This window comes from Meriones unguiculatus, chromosome 12, assembly GCF_030254825.1.
Source record: "Meriones unguiculatus strain TT.TT164.6M chromosome 12, Bangor_MerUng_6.1, whole genome shotgun sequence".
NCBI classification, from domain to species: domain Eukaryota; kingdom Metazoa; phylum Chordata; class Mammalia; order Rodentia; family Muridae; genus Meriones; species Meriones unguiculatus.
In genome coordinates, this window is record NC_083360.1 from 97,671,346 (window position 1) to 97,693,554 (window position 22,209).

The window sequence follows — 22,209 nt, forward strand, 5'->3', positions numbered from 1 at the left end:
TATAAAGGCCATTGACGTTAAATTCTAGCCTGCCTTTTGTAAGCGGCTTTCAAAATTAAATCATTGTAATTCCTCTGTGCCTGCCTTTGTCTCCCGAGTGTTGGGAGCAGAGGTGTGAAACACCACCTGTTCTTGTAATCCTAGAATTTAGGAGGCGACTAACTGCTCTGCTGGGATCTAAGGCTCGGGCTACCATTGCCCTGCTCAGATTTTTATCTCAGCTCCAAACTGTTACTCAAAACATTTAAAATCTCCTAACCAAGGCCTGGAGAGATGGCTCAGAGGTTAAGAACACTGGCTGCTCTTCCAGAGGTCCTGAGTTCAGTTCCCAGCAACCATATGGTGGCTCACAATCATCTAGAATGATATCTGTATACTTTGTAAATAAATAAATCTAAAAAAAAAGAAAGAAAGAAAAGTTTAAAAAAAATACCAAACAACAAAAATATCCTTTTTATTTGAGAAGAAAACTGTAATGACAGTTTGAACTGAATTACCAAGCTCTCTGATGAACTATCCCCTCTTTATTCAGATCTTTCCATCTTTATCAGTTTAGATGTATCTATAGCCTTTTCCCCCCACGGAAACAAAGGCAAAACCTCTTCTCCAGCGTAGCCCATACCCTGGCTTCCATTCTGAGGCCACACAGCTTTAAAATATACAGGCTGATTTAACTCGGCAGGTTTTCTATCATCCAGTGTTTCTTTGCGACTGTTCCCTTTTCATTAGCATTTAAAAATTTTAAAGTTAATAAAGCACTGTGTAAAAAAAAGATAAAAAAAAAGCACTGTGTAATCTACTTAGGGGGTCTTTATCACCTTTTCTGGTTACTAAGCATATCTTTTAAAGTGCGATTAGGTCTTTCTATAACTGCTTGTCCTGTAAGATTGTGTGGTTTGTTTACCTGTAATATGCTTTATGTTGAAATGTGCAAAAAACGGTTTCATTTTACTGGAGACAAATGCTGGAACAGAGTCTTAATTTGTACAGGTGTCCCCATAATAGCCATAACTTCTAACAAATAATTACAGAATCAGCCTTTTCAGAACTTAAAGCATTTGGCAACTGAAATCCTGCATATGTATCTATGGTATGATACACATACTTTAGTTTTCCAAACTCTGCAAAATAAACACATCCATTTGCCAAATTTCATTTCTTTGGGTACCTTTTAGTTTAGTTCCTGCAGGTAATGGAGTGTGGTTATACAAAGAACAAGTAGGACATTGCCTTACAGTTTCCTTAACTTGTTGCCAAGTGATAGAAAAATCTTTCTCCAAACCTTTGCTGTTAACATGGTGTTTCTTATTAAATCCTATGTATTGTATATATATTATATATATCCAAAGATTCAGTACTTAAACCTATAACTAATGATCCCTTATGAAAAGAAAATCCTAATCTCTCACATATTCATACAAACCTAAGTGATTTATTACTGTAGCTGACTTTCACAGAAGTAAAACGTGGATCATCTGTTTTACCACCTAGCTCTTAAATATGTTTATTCATTAATAATTATTAGTTTCTAGACTGTTATTTCCAAGGCCAAACATTAAACAAACATGTTTAAACTCAAACTAACAATCTCAATAAAACTGATAAAAGGCTTTCAAATCTGAGACCTATTTATAATTTGGCTACTAAACTGCTCAATAAATTCATAAATTTACCCTTGTTTACAAAAAGGACAATTTCTTCTTCAGTTTGACGCACAGAGAATTTCATATTAATACTCTTTTATTTAGTATGTTTATTTAATTGTGTTTGTGGGTGTAGGTACATGTCTGCATATAGGTGTGCACACACAGAGGCCAGAAGAGGGTTTGAGTGTCCTCTATCACTGTCCCTTAATCTGAAGCCCACTCTCAGCTAAGTGGGAAGCCAGTAGGCCCTCGCAATCCTTCAGTCTTTCCCTGGCCCTGGTCATATACTTACCCAATGCTTGGATCCAATCCCTGGTCTTCATGATAGCTAAACAAGTGCTCTTAACTCTGAGCCATCTCTCCGGCCTCTGTCTATCATTCATTCATTTGTTTATTTCGAGAAAGGGTCTCCTTTGTGCAGGCTGGCCTCGAGCTTGCTGTGTATCTGGGATGACATTTGACTCGTAATCCTGGGTTTACAGACATGCACCACCATGCTAGCTTTACACATGCTGGGGATAGAACCGCAGGATTGTGCGTGCTAGGCAAGCGTGGTACCAGGCCGAGCTATATTCCCAGCCCCTGTAGTCTTTTCTTGTTTCAACTGACTTTTGTTTTCTTAGACTAAATGAAAACTTGACAGAATTTCTAGGCTCCCTCTTGTCCAAATACATGTTCGAGGCTAGGATTCTAATAATCAGGAAAACTGCTCTTCCGTGATGGAAGAGGTCCTTCTGGCCCTCTGTGATTCTTCTCCAGAGTCTGTGCCAGCAATGTGGAGTTAGTGTGGAGGTCTAGCAATGGCAAAGACAGTCTTCAGAGTGAAGTCCTGAACATTCTTCTGGCAGGCAGCAGAGTGTGCCCTGTGAAGATGCTTGTTGACTCCTTCTCCTGCTGCTTGGGATCAGGGTTGGAAATGGCTCCCACAGTACCTTAAGGACAGCTGTCTGCCCTCATAGAAGCTTCTTTGTGGACTCCTGGGGGTTAAACTGAGAAAATATTAATAAGAAAAAGATCGTTACCCACTGGATTGACACTCTGTTTTAAATATTGTGTTCAGAAAGGCTGCACAAACACACAACAAAACAAAACATTGAAAACCGAAATTGAAAATTCACAGACTTGGGAAATTTATATTCCTCTTTAACGAACAGCAATAAATAATATCGCTAGGCGCAGTAAATTACAGGAAGAAAAACAGTAATAGACATAGCTTAGGTAAGTAAGTTTGTATACTTTATGCCAACTTTTTATCTTCACCACCATAAACTCTGCCGGCCTCATTCCTGAGAAACTTTTTTGCTTTGATCAGATAGAGGAAACGGTAAGACAGTGTTTGCTGACTCTCAGTTACTTTCAATTAAAAACAATCCAAATGTCAGAGTAGACTCCTGGGCTAGGATGTTTTGATCTCTTTTGGTATTTGGAGAGGAAAGTGTACAGATAAGAGTATTAGTCCTGTGATTCTGCCCTTGACAGACAAAGGGACATACCTTGAGCCTTAATTTCCTTTTCTAGAAAGCAAGACAGTAGATTGTATGCCTGCAAGCATTTACACTAGTCTGAAGTTACCTGACAACTGTTCGTCAGGATAGGAAAGACTGCCACTTTTGCATGGCTATAATCTGCCCTTCTCTTTCAAGACAGTTAGGGTTTACTGGGGCACATGAGATGTCTGCCACACACCTAGGATGCTATGCCTCACCTCAGGCCCCACACAGAAAGCCAAGCGAACATTAAACTGTGAGCCAAAATAAACCTTTCCTCCTTGAACTGGGGATAGCCCCAAGCATTTGTGGAACTTACCTAAGATTGGCTCACCAATCCTGAGAGACTGAGGGAATGCCTTGGAGGTGAACTTGTGAGGGAGGTCTTACTGCACGGAGGAGGACCTGAGAAATGTCTGTTACCATTTCAAGATCTACTCTTTTTTCCTTGTAGAAGCTAAGGCTTCCCACTGAACCTATTACAGTTTCTTTTTAGCCAGAGTCACAGTTGGCCCGGGCTACCTCGGGACAAATCGCAACTCTTTCATTATTACATAAGGTGGAGACAGCTCTGACTTTGAAGTGCCAGAGCTGGGGGTTCAATATCTGACTGTGTCATTTAAAATTTTTTTCAGATGGTGGTTAACCTTTCCTCCCTCAGAGTTCTCATCCACAAAGTGGCAATACCTAAGTACCTACCTTAAATTTGTACCAGTGTCAATCAAGCTGCTAGGCAGAAGAGCCTCTCATAATGAGAACAGCATGCATCTGTCTCCATTTACACTTGTGTTTCGTTGAGACACTGGGAGGACTCGCTTTGTATGGTAAAAACAGCACACAGGTTTCAGCACCAGAGTCTGGTTCGCTGCGCCGGGGCTCTGCACCCCTGCAGCTTGCGCACGCCGGAGGAAGAGCTGTAGCTGTAGTCTTAGTCACCGTTCTGTCGCTATGAGGAGACACCGTGACCAAGGCATTATAAAGAAAACATGTAATTATAAACGAAAGCATGCAATTTGGGGGCGTAATTACCGTTTTAGAGGGTTAGGCCATGATCAACACGGCAGGCAGCAGGCAGGCACAGTGCTGGAGCAGTATCTGAGAGCTTGATGTCCTTACCTGCAGGCAGCAGCAGAGAGAGACACACAGAGACTGGGCCTGGCACGGGCTTTTGAAACCTCAAACCCATCCCAGTGACACACCTCCTCCCACAAGGCAACTTCTTTCCAAACAGTTCATCATCTGGAGAGTAAGCCACAAACACACGAGGCAGCGGGGGCCATTCTCATTCAAGCCTCTACAGCCACCTTTCGGGTTTCTCCTGAAGCATCCTTTTGTGTCTTACAGGAATCTGAATTTCTGTGTCTGGAATTTGATGAAGTTAAGGTCAAGCAAATCCTGAAGAAGCTGTCAGAGGTAGAAGAGAGTATCAACACGCTGATGCAGGCAGCCTAGCAGAAGGTGACGTAGGAAGGAGTGTTGAAATGCAGGTGTTCACGAACTTTCCTGCTTCCTCATCGGTGTTACCAAAAGACATTGTATACATGTATGAAAGTTTCAAAGAATAAATAAAAAAATATTTTAAAAAGTGGCTAAAAAAATTTAAAAAAAAAACCCTCAAATTCAGATCTTGCCTGTCTCTGCTTGCTGGGCTCTTTTACTTTCACATCTGTTCCATATTTTAGCGTGCATAAAGATTATGAGGGATACTTACAAAACAAGCAAACAAACAAACAAAACAAAAACCCTGAAACTTGCCAGGCATTGATACCACACGCCTTTAATCCCAGCACTCAGGAGTTCAGTCCAGCCTGGTTTACAGAGCTAGTTCCGGGACAGCTAGGGCTACACAAAGAAACTCTGTCTCGACAAACAAAACAAAAACAAAAAAACTGAAATTAAAAAGGAGGCTGCTGGGGGTACAGTGCCACTGTAAAGCCCTTGTTTAACACGAGAGGAGGCGGGGCAGATGTCTGGGGCCCCGTCCTCAGAGCCTCAGATTCAGTGGGACTGACACTTTGGAATTTTTTCCAACTGTTGTGTTCTCCTGGAGAGCTGTTAGTAATTCCTACATGCACACTATATATCACGTTCCGGTCAGGCTTTCTCCTCCTCCTCAGGAAACTAGGAAAGCGCTGTATTCTTGCAGGAAGCGCTCACCAGTACCGCGTGCTCTCAGCCGCATGCTGGTGGGATCTGCCCGCAGAGACAAGGTCAGCTGGAGCCCAGTGAGGTTCTCTAGGACTGACTGACATAGGTAAATTGGGGTTGTGTAAATGTAGAGGTTGGGGCTGATCTGAGTAGGGACACTCAAGCTTTTTGAAAATTACATTTATATTCCGTGTTTGTATGCCTGCACGGTGGGGCACAGGTGCCCCAGAAGACCCGGGGAGATCCAGTTCTGCCCTTCCATAATGTGGGTTCTAGGGCTCGAACTCTGGTTGTCATGCATGGCGGCAAGCACCTGTCTCGCAGGATGCATGTGTGCGTGCGCACGCATGGCAGAAAGCATGTAATGAAGCAGAATCACACACCTGCAGTGAGGAAGCTCAGAGAGATTGGAAAGAAACAGGGTTCCAACCTCTTTCAAGGGTGTGTCGCTACTCACACAAATCCCCTCACTGGTTCCCACCTCCTGACAGTCCCATCTCCCAGCAGCAGCTCAGGCAATGACCAAGCCTTCAGCTCCAGCCTCTTGGGAAATATCCAGGACCACCACAGCAAGCAAGTATCAAGAATCTTCCAGTGGAAGAAGGCTTTGGTTCTGGTTGAACACCACGGTCATCTGATACTGACCTGTGAGTTACGCTTTTAAAGTGCTGTTCTCCTGGCCTGTGGTAGCAGGACTTCAGCTCTACTCAGTCTACCGCAGGTCTTCTGTAACTTGTGAATCAGCTTGGAGACACTTGCAAAGCTTCCAACATCCCATCTGAAAGCGCTGGCTCCTTCCCTCGTTGAAGGGAAGAAATGAAGCGCTGGCCAGAGGCTTTGGATGTAGCCCCCGAGAACCCTTCAGAAAATATCTTGAACTGATATTTAGAGCGGATCCAGAAAAAGTATGTGGTTTGGAACAGAAAGCTGTGCAAGCATCTGTCTATTCCTAGGGCACTCCCACACGGTCTAGCATCCAGATAATGTGCCCTGCTGTAAAATGGAGGGAGAGAGGGTTTCATCGGATAATGGGGTCTCTGGCAGCCGTGGGAGGAAGGACTGCAGCCACCCCGGAGCGTCCCTCCAGTCTGTGTCCACTTACTGCTGAGTCCCCCATCGCAAGTAATGGCCACACACATGGCACAGGCCCCTTCAAATCAAGCCTCCAAACCCTGGGTCATTAGAAAAACTGCTGTTAATTCATATTGAGTTTTCTAAGGAAACAGAACTGGGTCATGCAGGTGGTCTCCACATTTCATGTTACGAACTTCCCAATGAAAGTTGTTTTGGGCAAGGTATATATTTATATACCAGGAACAACTATACTCTAATACATTATGAAAATATAGAAACATACCAAGAAAATCAGTTAAATGACCCATCAACCAAACATGCAAAGATACCAAGAAGAATCCAGAAAAAAGTGGCTCTTCCCTGTGTTTTTAGAAGCAGGGTGTGTGCTTTGGGGGTTTGGAAGAGCATTGCCAGAGGCTTTCTGAAGTGCAGCCTGCTGCTTCCCCCAGACAGTATGAGGGATCCACTCCCTTCTGGATGACCGGATATTATCCTTTCTGTGTGTTCTCTAGAACGGTTGTTTTGGTACAGTTTTGTAAGGGACAGTCTTTCTCGAGAGAGCCCACTGAGTTTTCTACACCTGTAATCCTAGAGCTATGACTGTTGGCCTGAGCCAGGCCTCATGGGAACCATTCCCCCTGTGGTAATCGTCATCTGTCAGAATCCCAGCCAGAAGTTAGCTTCCAGAATAAGTCAGAAGGACCCTGCCTAGGCTTTGATGCTTTGTGTTGCTGAGTGTAAGGCCTGGCTGTCCTCTTGGGCCTGCCATTGGAAGCTCTAGTTCACAGCAGCTTTATCAGCTGAGGGCCACATTCCACCACGGTTGCCTTCCCTCTGTGATCTCTTCTAAGAGAATCACAGCATTTAAAAAGCAGGAGCTTAACTCTTCTCCCCAAATGCAAGGGGGCGGAAGAGAGCAGAGGCTGACGGGAGCACCTGAAGTCTTAAATAGCTGACATCTTGTCAAGCTATTCATTATTGAAGTTCTTTCTTTAGAACTGGCTGAAAGCTTGGAGAACAGAGTATAAATAGAAGTTCAAGGAAAATGAATGTTGACAGAAAATGTCTTGAGTGTGCACAGTTAACTTCCAGAGCAGCGAGAGGGAGAGGACACAGAAGGGACCTCAGGAGGGTGCTGGGCCTAAAGCAGGGTGTCCTGCTCTGACCACTACAGACAAGATGTTTTAGATCGGGTTCTGCCGCAGCGGGGTGAACCCACTAGCTGGTAGCCGAAGCTGGACTCTAGTTGACCCAAATTTGAGAAATGGCAAGTTTCATCTGAGTTTGATTGGTCTCCCCCTCGGATGGAGGTGGCCATTCTCTCTCGTTGCTCACAGCTGTACGAACACCTGAGTTTGCTTCTGTTGCCAGGGAACTGCCTGTCTGCTTCCTCTGGCAGCTGACATCGCCTACAAGTTCAGGACAGAAGTATCAGAGTAAACAAAGCAGTGCGAGAGCAGAGGACTGCAGGTGAAAGTTACACATAATTAAGAAAATGACTCTTAAAGTTTAGCGTGTGTGTGTGTGTGTGTGTGTGTGTGTGTGTGTGTCCACGTGTGTAGGTGTGCACACCTGGACATATATGGATAGACCGGAAACTCCGGGTCTTCAGGTCTATTACTCTCCTCCCTCCCCCTTATTCCTTCCAGGTAGGGTTTCTCACTGAACCTGCAGCTAGGCTGGGAGCCACAAGCTCCACGGATCCTCCCTCCGGTCTCTTCCCTCCAGGCAAACATGGCCACACTCAGCTGGTCATGCAGCTGCTCAGAACCCAACTCAGGTCCTCACGCTGCAGAGCAAGCGCTCTTTCCCGCTGGGCCGTTTCCCCAGTGCCCACCCTGTGAGGTTCTTGCTGTCTGTTCTGTTTGTTTGTTTTGCCATTAGAGATGGGTTTCTTTGTGAGGCGGTGGCTCTGGCCCAGAGCTTTGCCCTCCTCCCAAGGGCTGGGGTTACAGGCGTGTGCCACACTGGCCTTTTTCTTTTCTTTCTTTTTCTTTCTTTCTTCCCTTCTTCCTCCCTCCTTCCCTTCTTCTTGCATACTTCTTCCCTTCTTCCCATTTGCTTCCTTTCTTCCCTCCCTTCCTCCTTCCCTCCCTCCCTTCCTTCCTTTTTTCCTTTCTTCTTCCTTCCTTTTTTTTGAGGCAGGGTCTCACCATGTGGTTTTTGCTGACCTGGACCTCATGTAGACTGGGCTAATTTGGAACTCTGCTTCTCTTCACCTGCTTGAAACTGCTTCTACTTCCTGTGGAAGTAGAAGTCTGCTGATGTACAAGATGCAGGTGGGGGGACTGGAGGAGGGAAATGAGTTTGGCTGATTGCTGAGGCAGAGTGAAGTGAAACTTAGTTTTAAAGATTCCAAGGGCAGGTTTAAAAATTAAACTTTTTTTCATGCCACTAGACTGTTTTATTGTTGGTGGTTTGGTTTGGTTTTTGGTTTGTTTGAAACAGGATTTCTCTGTGTAGCTCTGGCTGTCCTGGAACTCACTCTGTAGACCAGGCTGGCCTAGAACTCAGAGATTTGCCTGCCTCTACCTCTTGAGTGCTGGGACTAAAGGTGTGCACCACCACTGCCTGGCAACTGCTTTTTAGTAAAGAAATTTGAAGGTTTTATATGGTTTATATTCTGTCTAGGACCATGGCTAGGAATTGCCACAGCTCTCCTAATGAGCAATGTTGAAACTGACAGAAGCTGTTTTAGCATCTGGGACAGGGTGGGGCAAAGGAATACAAGGGCATGGGCAGGATGGCCAGGAAAGCATTTCAGGACTGCTGCTCTGCATTGCTTTTCTTCCTGTCAGGCCTTCACAAAACCAGCCAAGCACATGTCCTTGCCTCTGTCTCGATGTGCCTTGAGGATGTGTACCTACACTGGGAACCCTGACATGAGCCCATTCTCATTTGCATCCTGTGTCCATACAGGTCTGTCTGGGCTTGAGGCTGCTATCGATTTTTATACAACCTGGTTCTGTTTATGATGGCCTTGGTCTGACTTTCCACTCAATGCCACCCACCCCTGAGGGCAATGTATGGCTTGAATGGGCAGCCCCAGGTCCTCATGCTCCCAGCTTCCTGGGTGCAGCTCACCTCTGAACTGCTAATGGGTTCCAGCAGCATCAAGGTGAGCTCCGTGGCATCTGAACCCGTATTTCCCAGCAGGCTTGCCTCTATGCAGTAGAAAGGCAAGCAGGCTTTCTGAGACTTTAATTATCAACTTGCACACACTCATGAAACAAGGATTTAAAATTTTAAGTCAGCACGGGATTGTATGAAGCAAAACGTAAGTTTCCTTTACACAGAGAAACATGGGGGTGGGAGGTGCTGTAAAGATGGCGCCAGCTGAGAGCACTGGACGCTCTTTCAGAGGACCTGGGAACCACATGAAGCTCCCAACTGTGTGTAACACCAGTTCCTGGGACCTCATGCCCCCTTCTGGCCTCAGAAGGCACTGGGCAAGTGGGTGGTACACATACATGCCCGCAGACACACACACACAAACTAAAAACAAATGTGTTTAGGTTAAGAAGGTGCGAAGGTGCGTGCTGCTAAGCCTGATGACGTAAGTTCGATACCCGTGATGGAAGGGGAGAGAACCGACTCCCGAAGCTTGTCCTCCTACCTCCACGTGCGCACACTAAATAAGATTTTAAATTCTTAAAAAAAATTCTGTGAAAGCTACAAACCCTCTTTTGGAAACCCCACATTTTAACCCACATTTTAACATTCAGAGTCTTTTGTTCAGTGTCAGCAGCTTTCCGGGCACAAGGACATCTGTGGCCCCCCCCACCCCCCGTTCCCTAAGGTTTTAAGATAACCGAGAGAGATAACCGTTTATAACAAAGCTGGAAAGTACTATTAACCTAATGAGCCAGAATACCCAAGAGGGTCTTGGCTTGATTTTCTGGCACACAGACTTTATTAAAAAATATCTTTATCACAAAAACCAAGATTAAGAACTCTGCAGCCAGGCAGTGTGGCACACGCCTGTAACCCCAGCCCCTGGGAGGAGGGCAAAGCTCTGGGCCAGAGCCACCGCCTCACAAAGAAACCCATCTCTAATGGCAAAACAAACAAACAGAACAGACAGCAAGAACCTCACAGGGTGGGCACTGGGGAAACGGCCCAGCGGGAAAGAGCGCTTGCTCTGCAGCGTGAGGACCTGAGTTGGGTTCTGAGCAGCTGCATGACCAGCTGAGTGTGGCCATGTTTGCCTGGAGGGAAGAGACCGGAGGGAGGATCCGTGGAGCTTGTGGCTCCCAGCCTAGCTGCAGGTTCAGTGAGAAACCCTACCTGGAAGGAATAAGGGGGAGGGAGGAGAGTAATAGACCTGAAGACCCGGAGTTTCCGGTCTATGCATATATGTCCAGGTGTGCACACCTACACACGTGGACCCCCCCCACACACACACACAAACCTTTCTGGAGCCCAGGGTCAGCTTCTTCCCTTTGGAGCGTCCAGGCACCGACCCTGGACTTGAAGGGTGGGAGGATGGGGTGGGAGTGGGGTGGAGGTAGTGATGGGATGAAGGGGTTGGGAGACTTGTCTGATGCAGCCCTTTTCGTGACATAGCTCTTCCAGTGACACGGCTCTCTTTATGGGGGAGGGGATCAGGGCTATATAAACCTGGGGGTAGGGGAACTGGGGTGAGGGTACAGCGTTGGCTGGGGCTGAGGTACACGAGAGGAATTCCAGGTGCTGGCTGGACATGTCCTTATGAGGAACCTGAAGGCAGGTCACCGAGCTAGGTGACTGCCTCAGGAAAAGTCGGAGGTAGGGGTCGCAAGACTATGTGTGCCGGGACACAGAAGGAGCCGCCCTTACTCTTGTTGATCTCAAGATGGGATTTTTGGGTTTTGGACAGGTCTGGCTGGACCTCACTCTTGCTCTATGCCAGTTTCCCCATTGCACAGTTCACGTGCCCCTCCCCCCAAACAAAATAAGCTAAATTAATACAAGCTTTATTGTTTTTAACTGTGTAGATGTGTGTATCCATGTGTGGGCACGTCCATGTGTCTTCCAGATCCTGAAGAGGCCGGGGCATTGGCTTTCTCTGGAGTTACAGTGGTCGTAAGCCGCCTGACAGGGGTGTTGGTCATGGGAGAGCAGCGCTCGTGCTGAGCCAGCTCCCCAGTCTGAACTTTCCCCGAGGGAATTTTATATGTGGGCTGTGTGAGCTCACCTCACCTCCGTGCTTGCTGAACTTGCCCACCATCCATTCACCTCTTTTTCCTCCTCCCCGAATCTGTGAGCTTCATAAGGGCTCGGAACGCTTATTCCATGTCTTGATGCAGAAACCCGCTCCCTGTGCCCTGAGCACCAGAGTTCGCTTTACACAGATTCCCGAGAGGATCTGTAAATATACACATCAGGAGAGAAGGTAATTGAGCTGAGCACGAACCAAATCCGTGGCTTCCATTTGGCAAGGCAAAGAAAGCACAAGAGCCCAGGAGGCTTGGCTCTGCCTCACAGCGCTGCTCAGCCTCCTCAGGTGTGCTCACCTCGATCATCTGAGGAGGACGAGGAGTGTGACTGACAAGCGATGTTAGGTATGAGTGGGACTTGGGGACCCTGTCTCCAAAGAGGAAAATAGCAACAACTAAAAAGACACATCACATAGAAACCTAACGGTGACCTAACTGGGCCAAAGTCTGGCCTTTTACCTACCACTACATGACTGTCAGCGCAACAGCTCTGTGACTCCTTTTCTCCACTTGTCTGAAAGAACCAGCAAGTGGTACTACAGCAGTGGCACCTCATGCATGTTGGGTGCCTCATGAGTGAACCTACTTCCGTTCTTGAGTAGTCTTTCACTTGGACTCAGTACATGAGAGCGTTTGCTGCTGCTAGCACTCGCGGAACTGTCTTCCCGGAGCCAAGCCGGTGACCTGGAGTGTTCACGTGAGTCGGGAGCCACTGGCGCGCTGAACACCACAGGTGCTGTGAGAGCTTCATCGAGGAGTTGGGCCTCGGGCGCCAGGGGAGGCCTTAACTGCTCTCGAAAGGGTCTCCTTATGGAACTCAGGTCGTGAGCTAGCAGTCTGCCTCCCGGGTCTGGGAGAACAAGCATCGCCACCATGCTTGATTGAGAAGGTAGGAAGGTAGTGGGCTGCTTGGGGAGGGACTGACGGTTTGATTGCTCGTGTCCTGGGAACCCCATCAAGGGCCTGGCACATCCTAAGTGAGATGCGGAAGTAGAGCTATAAACAGACCCAAAGTTTAAAAATGGGACGTATCTCCAGAGAGCTGGGGTAAGGAAGCCAAGCTGAAGTGGAAACGTCTTTGGGTCTTCGGGAGAGAAAGAACGCACTCCCGGGAGTGAGGGGGTCACCGTCTTCATGGAAGGGGCTTCCTGTTTTCCTGGTGGATATTTACAAATCTGTGTGTATCAGATCCAGCTTAACGTGAGGCTCAGGGTCTTGGTGACAGTTGTTATAAGCGGAGAACTGAGAAAAGAAAACGCTGCGTTCCCATGGAAGCCAAACAAAGCCAAACATCACTGGCTAAGAGAACATGCAGCTGCTAACTGAGCGGAGCTACACAGCTAAGTGAACCCTCAGGCCTGCGTCCTCCCTGGGGAGGAGACCAGGAGCAACTGTGTGGCAGAAGTGGCTACGGGGCTAACTACAGATGCACCGTTCTTTGTGGCTCAAATGCCACACCTACTTTGCACCTGGAAATCCAGTCAGTTAACTGTGCACGCTTTGAAAGTGCTGCTGGGGGAGGCTAGTTGTGAGAGAAGGCTGAGCTGTAGAACACAGCTGTGAGGAGGATGGTGGACCCTGGCCCCTTCCTCTTTCTGCTTCTGTTTCTGTGAAGTCGATCACCCTCCATGCTGCTCTTCCTCACCGTCGGCCAACAGAACCAAGCAGCCTCGACTTCTGGGCCCTAAGACAAGGCTTTCCTCCTTGTGCGTTGCTTGTCTTGGGCATTCTGTCACAGTGGCAGAAAGCTGACCAATACAGTGGGCCCCACACTCCCCTTTAGAGCACTTTTCCTACGTCCCTAAAGGTGCTACCTCCTTCCGGTGGTGCCCACCAGCTGTGGACCAAGTTTGACATATGAAACTTTACAGAAGATTTCAGAGACAGAGGAAAGCATGGGTTGTTTACTTTGTGGGGGGAGTTTTTCCAATCACTGATATGAACATCTTTTCACATCCCTATTTCTTCTTTGCAAAGTTGCCGTTCCTTTTTTTTTTTTTTTTTTAATGTATCCTGGAAACAATTGTTCATCAAGGAGAAGTCTTTAGGGCTACAGAAACGAATCAGGCCTGGTTGCTCTTCCAGGGTCCCCTGGTTCAGTTCCCAGCACTCATGCAACTCCAGTTTCAGGAAATCTGACACCTTCTTCTGCCCTCTTCTGGCCTCTGCACACATCTGGCATGCTCCTGGTACATAAACATAAATTCAGGCAAAACCCCCACACATAAAATAATAAATAAAAAATACTTGTTTTGTTTTATTGTTTGTTTTTTGAGACAGGATTTCTCCGTGTAATCCTGGCTGTCCCGGAACTGGCTCTACAGGTCAGGGTGGCCTTGAATTCAGAGATCTGCGTGATGTCTCTCAAGTGCTGGGAGTAAAGGTGTGTGCTACCATGCCTGGCTTAAAAAACAAAACCCAAAACGTTTGTGTGGAGTCTGGAGAAGTGGAGAGACAAGGGGCAGGGTGGAGCTTTAGCCCCCCTGTGCTGGCCCAGGCTCTTCATCCTTAGAGGACCCTAACTGTAAGATCATCCTCTGCTGCAGACAGAGCTTGAGGTGGCCCGAGCCCCATCTCAAAGCAAAATAATTAAAAAACAGCCCCCCAGACCCTGGTAGAGAAGGAGAAAAGGACATACTGTGTGCCTGACACTCACCTAACATGGTGGAGTTGGCTGAGCACAGTGACACCAGGGAAGGGGGCCCCTGGGAGCAACAAGGAAGACGCTATTTTGAGAGAAATCTATTTGTCTCATTCTTTTTTTTTTTTTTTTTTTTTTTTTTAATTACCAGTATCCTCTGATCTGTTGGTGTGATCAGGTCACACGGTAGTTTTTTGGGGGGACATATCAGGGCTTCCGGCTCTCAGGTCGGTAGGTCAGTTCGCTGAGTTCCTCAGGAACGCTCCTTGCGTTGCTGGCCCTGCTCTGAAATGGCGGGTGGCCTCTTTTCCCCGCTGTTGCTTCGTGAGCGGCCCGCTGCTGAGCTCGCCTGTCGTCTGGCTGCTGAGCTCGCCTGTCGTCTGGCTGCTGAGCTCGCCTGTCGTCTGGCTGCTGAGCTCGCCTGTCGTCTGGCTGCTGAGCTCGCCTGTCGTCTTTCAGGATGAGTTACGGGTTTTTTCCTGTGGCATCAGCTAGTCCTAGAACCTTTCCAGACACCATCTGTGTCAAGTGTGTACACTTGTGTGCATGTGTGGAAGTGAGAGGACAGCTTGCAGGACTGTGGTGTTGGCTTCCTCTCTGTGGGTCCTAGGGATCCAACTCAGGTCATTAGGCCTGGCACCTTTACTGGCTGAGTCATCTAATGGCCCCAAACTTCAGAAACTTTAAGCCGAAAAGACATCAGCAGGTAGAGGTTGGGGAGGATGACTTTGAAATCTTTAAATTCTCTAGTATTTCTGCCCCAACCTCCCAATTCCTATACTTGTCCACTACTGGCTCTCAGGGGCCCCTTGATTCTTTGGACACCAAGATGGAAACAACAGCTTTGGAAATGTGTTAAAGCAATGAGCAGTTCTTTTCAAAGACTTTGTGTATGCACGTGCCTACGTGTCTCTCTGGAGGTATGTGTAGGTGAATTCAGTGACCACAGGGGCCAGAGGCTCCAGGTGCCTTCCAGTCGGAGTTACAGGTGGTTGGGAGCCGCCCAAAGCAGCTGGGAACCCGCATGTTCTTAACCGCTGAGCCATCTCTTCCGCCCCGGTGAGCAGTTCCTAACCATGGGTGGATATCAGAATCCCCGAGGAGTGCCTACGGGACGTGCCAATCCTGCCGAATCATCGGGAGTAGAAATCAGGTACATAGGTCTGGAGGAAAGTCTGGAAGTGAGTCAGATGCACCTTCCTGCCTAGCGTGTCAGTTCCAGTGCTGTATATGAACTTCATGCAAGCATCCGTGTTTAGAAACATTACCGCAGTCTGCTGAATAACAGAATGCTAACTTGCATTTCCTGGGTCTTCCATTGCATTTGGTACTTCACAAGGTTATCAGTCTGTGATAAAGTGGAAATTTAAAAACATCCTTCCTAACAAGCACTGTTAGCCGTATCAGAATCAGGGTACAACCTAACTGAAAGGTCGATTGACTGAGGTGGAACAGAAAGGGACCTCACTCTTTATGCCTAGAAAAAACAAAACTTAAAGCCCAGCAACTGGTCCTACCTAGGGGCTCAGCAGCCAGAAACTGCCTAACAACTAACCAATAGCTAGCCAGTAACTAAGGGTGTTCCACTCAAACACCAAAATTTTGTCTTGCTTGTGTGACCGTTTTATTAAGTTTTCCCTCTGTGGGTTTGGCACAGAATGGTTGGAGAATCGCTGCTCATGTGAACCCTTAAAAAGGTCAGTGTACCTGAAGTGGGCACCTCCCTGGCCTCAGTGACCTTCTGTGGGCTGCTGAGAGGATTAGAGACGATGTGCTATCTAGAGCAGCTAGAACCTGCTCCCTTTAGCAGAAGGCTCTGAGCCCAGGGAACAGTGCTCAACGCCAGGAGCTTCCGACTGGCTGCTGAAAATCAGACTCTTGGAAGGTGATGACTCAGCCTCTCTAATCACATTCTGACCACCCCAGACATTTGAGAGCTCTCTCAGCTCTGCAGGCTGAAGGTCACGTGCAACTAGGACGGAGGCCACGGCACAATCACCAGCCTCTGGACAACAACACCCCACGGACCTCTCCTGCCGCCTCTCAAGTTCTCTATCCTATAGGCACTTTTTCTTTTTCCCTCTCCCCCACCCCTTCCTAGACTGCTTGGTTCTTTGCCTTTAGCACAACTGTTTTCCTGGTGGATGGTGAGAAAGACGGACCCTGAGTATCTAAAAATAACCAGCCCATTTATAGGGGGCCCGGTAACCTCCTGCTGACATCTCTCTTGGGCCTTACTGAGATCAAAGAGTATCCTGTCTCTTCGTTTGGCTTGCTCTTACTGCGGTGGCACCACTGACTCTCCAAGTGGCGCTGTGCCGAGCCGAGCCGTGCAGTATAAACAGGTACTCCAGAGTCAGAAACTTGGGCCTGGGTTATGAATCTGTCTCCTAAGGCTTAGGGGAGGGTTTTGTTGTTGTTATTCTAATACCACTCCTACAAGCAACAATAGTAAGGCTATCTATTTTAGTGGAGAATTGGCTTGAACTGCCCAGTCTCACCTGGATACTCAGGAGCATGCGATGGAGTAACATCCGTCTCTTAGAGGGCCCACAGTTCTTTTTTAGCAGCTCGGGGCGGGGGTGCTGAGTCTCTGTAAATACTGCCGGCCATCCTAGAGCTCGCTCTGTAGGCCAGACTGGCCTTGAGCTCACTGCGATCCTCCTACCTCTGCCTACCCAGTGCTGGGATCAAAAGTGTGCAGCTCCACACCCAGCAGGATCTATAGGTCCTGTCACCTGGTTTTATCAGGTGAGAATTTTAAGTAAATTCTCTATCAGAGGTTGCGAATGTGTACCAGGCCCAGGGTCGTGCGCCTGCCGGGCAAGGAGTCTCCCTTTGAGCTATATATTGTGAGCCCGTGCCAATGGTTTTCCATCAAATCAGTATGATTTAAAATTCCTCTTTCCTCAGTAAGCCAGAAGTTAGACGTGTGATTAAAAGTTTTGTCAAGAGTATGCCATCATTTTCTCAGTCATAGCTCTGATGCCCACACAGATTTAATTCCGGCATCTCTCTGCTTGGCTGTGGGTGTCCCCATCTTCCCTGACCTGCCCTTCTCTGCGATCACTCTCCAGGCTTCAGCTTAGCCTTAGCTATCAGGAAGCAGCCTCTGTCACCTTCCGGGTCCAGCACACAGACTGTTTCCTTGTGTGCGCTGCCCCAGGGACTGGAATCAGCCTCCGTCTTCCAATGAGTCTCTTTACCCTTCTCCCTCGGCTGTTTCCCACTCTTCGTCCACTCAACTTCCTGTCACCTCCATGACCCCTGCCCACCCTTCAGCCCTCATGGCAAAGCCGTCAGTTCAGTGTTCGTGTTATGAAATCACTGAAGCTATTTTTTAATAACATGTATGTCTTAGTTTGGGTTACTATTTTGCTGTGATGAAATGCCATGACCAAAAACAAGTTGGGGAGGAAAGGGTCTGTTTGGCTTAGACATCCTGAACCACACAGTCCACTGAGGAAGCCAAGGCCGGAACACAACCAAGCAGGAACCTGGAGGCAGTCGCTGCTGCAGAGGCCGTGGACGGGGGCTGTTTACTGGCTGGCTCAGCCTGCCTCCTTATAGAACCCAGAACCCAGAGGTGTCCCCACACACAAAATGAGCTGGGCCTCCCCACATTAATCCCTAATTAAGAAAATGTCCTACAGGCTTGCCTATACTGGGTCTTCCTGACGCAGTTTCTCAAAATTGACCTCCTTTCAGGTCAAGTTGGTACCAAACTAGCCAGGACAATGTATCACAGGCTATTTTCAGATGTTCTGTTTTTGTTTTTGTTTTTTGATTTTTGAGACAGAGTTTCCTCGTGTAGCCTTGGCTGTTCTGGAACCACTAGCTCTGTAGACCAGGCTGGCCTCGAACTCACAGAGATCCGCTTGTCTCTGCCTCCAAGTGTTGGGATTAAAGGCATGCGCCACCATCGCCTATAGATGTTCCTATTTTAATAAATGTCTGTCTTGGTTGATTCCTGATAGCAGTTACTAAGTATTTGTTGGGTGACAAAGGGTGCTATTTTATCCACCCTCTTCTCCAGGATGGTGAGGCCTGCGTCTAGCTGACATCCAGGCTGTCTGTAAGCCTTAGCACAGATGACAAGGTCTTTCTTCGACAAGAGAGGAAAGCATAGAAAATGGCCCTTAGAAAGCAAAAGATGATGATGATGTAATAAGGAGGAGGAGGATACTGTACCTCAAAGAAGGCTCTACTACTTGAGAATAATTCTTGTCCAAACTGTTTACCTTGAATCTAATCAAGTTAGAAGTCCCAAGTTCTATCTAATAGGGAACCCAAGCTAACACCATGGAGAACTTCAGACAAATGCAGGCTGCTGGGCATGAAGACGACGCTTTTAGACCAATGATGACGGAAAGAAAAAGACACAAAGAGGATTCTAGATCAGCAGTTCCCAATCTTTCACAGGGGTCGCCTAAGACCAGCAGAAAACACAGCTATTTACATTATGATTCATTACAGTAGCAGAATTACAGTTATGAAGTAGCAACAAAAATCCTTTTATGGTTGGGGTCACCACAGCATGAGGAGCTGTATTAAAGGGTCGCAGCGTTAGGGAGGGTGAGGGCCACTGCTCTAGAATGAGAGACGGAAGAGACCGAACAACCAAATGTAGTTTTGCTAGCTTTGGGGGCTTTGAGATAGCGCCTCCCTACACGGACAGACTGGCCTGAACTCAGGATTACCGCACGGCCACGTTTCACAGGCTGCGGCTGCATTTATACACCACCTCCAGCTTCAAATGTGTCTCACGGTCCTTGATTAAAGCCTGCTTAGGAAGAGCAACCACAAAAGGAAAAAAAAGGCAAAACCATCAAAACCATAACATTTTGAGTTTAATTGAGAAGGCGGAATTAGTAATTGGTGTTACTGATGCTTTTTTTAAGATGTGAAGAAGGTATTTTTAATGTATTTTATGTCCGAGTGCTCTGTCTGCTCCCGTATGCCTCTCAAATACCTCAAAAAAGGTATTTGAGAGCCACCATGTGGGTGCTGGGAACCCAGGACCCCGGGAAGAGGTGCCAGTGCTCCCAACTGCTGAGCCATCTCTCCAGCTCCAAAATTATTATTCTTAAGAAGTGTATATTGAAAAGTTTAGGGATAAACTGCCCTGATGTCTGCAACTTATTTCAAATGACTCAGTGGTGATTACGTATGCACAGGATATATAAAGCTCACAGTGGGAAGTCAGCTGATTTGCATCCGGGTGGAAGTGTAAAGGACAAGAATATTTCTTTGGTTTTAGTTTTTGGGTTTGGAGAAAGGGTCAGATTCACTGAAGTATAATCTATATAGAATACAAATCTAGCCCCTGTGGGTTTAAAGAGCTGTTTACTAACTTTTGCTGGTATTAGCAGTTGAAGCCAGGGCCTCACTGGTAGGAGTGCCAGCCCAGTCTGGCTTCATGACTAATTATCACATGCAGAATCATCACCACGGCGCAGCCCCGGCACATGCTATTATGACCCACATCTTTCTCCTTGCAGCCGCGCTCTCCTCCTGCCCCAGACACCACTGGCTGGTCTCCATCCCACCCCACAAGGCACTTTCAGGCCACTGCCTTTTGGTACTGCAGTTCGCTTGGGCTGTTGTAGCAAACTACTGCACACTGGCAGCTTGAAACAATAGACATCTGTTGTCTCATAGGTATCAGGCCGTGGGGTGGGCCGCACGCTCGCCAAGGCTTTGAGGAGAATCGGTGCCACTCCTTTCTCTGAGCTGGTATCGCTAACAACCTTGGCAGCCCTTAGCCGCAGCGGTGGGGCTCTGAAAGCTGCCCCCGCTGCTGCAGGGTGCCTTCCCTGCTTCTTTATACAGTGGCCGCCAACCTGTGGGTCTCACGTCAGATATCCACGTTAGGATTCATAGCAGTAGAAAACTACACTTACGGAGGAGCAATGAAAGTAATCTTACGGTTGGGGTCACCGCAGCAGGAAGAACTACATGAAGGGTCGCAGCGTCAGGGAGGTTGAGAAGCACGGTTGTGTAAGGACACCAGGCAGGCTGGATGAAGGACGGCTTTATTCCCACACGGCTGCGTTATCATTTGAAATGTCCCCACAGGCTCCTCAGCTGATGGTGCTTCCGGAAGGCAGCAGAAGCCTTGTGAGGAAGGCCTACACTGAGGAAGTAGGTCATCGGCCTTTAAGGGCATGTTTGACCTTTTACTTAGCAGTCATCATGAAGTGGGCAGCTTTTCTCTGCAGGCCTGTTCATATAAGTGCCCAACAGCAACCTGGCCAAGGGACTATGGGGAGTGAGCACATATATGTGTATATGTGCCAGCTAATCCAACAATGTCTGGCAGTGAAAAGAAAGTCCCAGAACCCAGTACTTGCTCAGTCTCACAAGGCTGGATGTCTCAGCTGGTCTTCTGTATGTGCTATGTCCACAGAAGTAGGCTCCAATGCCAGGTAAGGATTGGCTGTGCTAGCACGGCGAGGGCAAGCAGGCCAAGAGCAAAAGCTTCCTCCTATGTTCTTACGTAGGCTTCCAGTGGAAGCTGTGTCTTCCACTTCAAGATCTGGATCAAAAGCCTCACTCACTTCACAGGGAGCAAAAATAACCTCTCACAGTGTGCCCTCCATGTCTGGATTGTAGTTCATTCTAGATGTAGTCAAGATGACAGCCAAGATCACCATCACACCCTATCAAAGAGTTCCGCTTCCCGGTGACTATGAGCCCATAGAGGCCGTTGTCGTTCAAACCATCACGTTCCCTCCCTGGCTCCCATAGGCTCGTAGCCATATCATAATGCAGAAATGCATGTAGTCCATCTGCAAATGCTCCATTAGTCTGTCAGAGTCTCAGCGCTGCTCAAAAGTCCAAAGTTTAAAGTCTCTGAGGCTCATGGGCATAACCATAACTTCCTGTAAAATAAAAAAGCAGATCACATACCCCCAAATACAATGGCACAGGATATATATTACCATTCCAAAAGGCAGTAAAGGGAGCATGGTGAGGAAATACTAAAGCCTAAAACCAGCAGGGCAAACTCCAAATCCTGCGTCTTCATGTCTAATGTCAAAGTGTTCCTTGGATCTCCGACTCTGTTCAGCTTCGCTGGCTGCGACACACTTCTCTCTCCTGGGCTGGTTTCTACTTCCTGTCAGCAGCTCTCCTTGTCAGGTGTCCCACAACTCTGGCATCTCCAGCGCCTCAGGGCCTCCAGGGAAATGCAGCCATCACCTTCACAGCCTCACACAGTGGTCTCTCCGAGCTTCCGTGCAGGGACACCTCTGACACACGCCTGGCCTCAGAGGCTTTCCTTAGCTGCAGAGGGAGATTCCAACCCCTTTCTTGTATGCTTGATGCTAACGCCAGAACCACATGGCCAGACCTGCCAAAGTCTGCTGCGTACCCAGGCTGGAAGGTGGCCCCTTCTTTCCATTACACTTGTATTATCTTTCTGCTGTTGATGGTTTCCTTCATTGCCTAAACCTTTCTTTAAATCTTTTTCACAAGTTGGGAAGTTTAGTGACATGTGGTCTTTCCCTGAGGTCACCGTTATCTCCTTGAGCACCAGGAAGTATAACTCCTATATATTCCCATATACCAGGATATATAATTATACTTCCTGGTGCTCCTCTTCACCTCAAGCTGTACATTTTGTATTTCTCATCATCCAGCTTTTTTCTTTTCATTATAGGTCTGCACAAGAGTGACTGCTGGGCTGGAGAGATGGCCTAGCAGGTAAAGGTACTTGCCAGTAAGCCTAACAATTTGTGCATGATCCCCAGGACCACTTGGTAGAAAGAGATAAACAGCTCCCACAAAGAAAGAAACAACTCCTTCTGACCTCCACAGGAGAACCATGGCACATAGGCCCTCCCCCAAAAAGAAATAAAATCGAAATCTTTAAGAAAAGAAGAAGAGTGGTTGCTAATAATCACATGACATAATACTAGGCTGTCTTGAAATATCCTCTACCAACATAATAATCAAAATTTCTTCAGCTTAACCTAGCCTCAGGCATATTTTCTGGACAAGGTAGAAAGCAG

General features: G+C 47.5%; 2 protein-coding genes and 1 long non-coding RNA gene across 3 annotated transcripts in view; 2 read left to right on the plus strand and 1 right to left on the minus strand.

The window, feature by feature from the left end:
* Nucleotides 1–4,718, plus strand: part of Commd1 (copper metabolism domain containing 1) — a 96,263-nt gene extending 91,545 nt beyond the window's left edge. Inside the window, exon 3 of the mRNA XM_021626705.2 lies at nucleotides 4,478–4,718. Within this exon, the coding sequence (XP_021482380.1) occupies nucleotides 4,478–4,585 (108 nt within the window). The 3' untranslated portion in view covers nucleotides 4,586–4,718. The remainder of the gene's footprint in view (nucleotides 1–4,477) is intronic.
* Nucleotides 1–22,209, plus strand: part of B3gnt2 (UDP-GlcNAc:betaGal beta-1,3-N-acetylglucosaminyltransferase 2) — a 130,144-nt gene that overhangs the window by 61,479 nt on the left and 46,456 nt on the right. The gene's annotated exons all lie outside the window — the stretch shown is intronic.
* On the minus strand, nucleotides 1,772–4,398 carry LOC132646683 (uncharacterized). The gene is made up of 3 exons (XR_009584931.1): nucleotides 4,163–4,398; nucleotides 3,833–4,079; nucleotides 1,772–2,635 (listed from the first exon to the last, which is right to left on the minus strand). It is a non-coding gene; the product is annotated as an uncharacterized LOC132646683 (long non-coding RNA).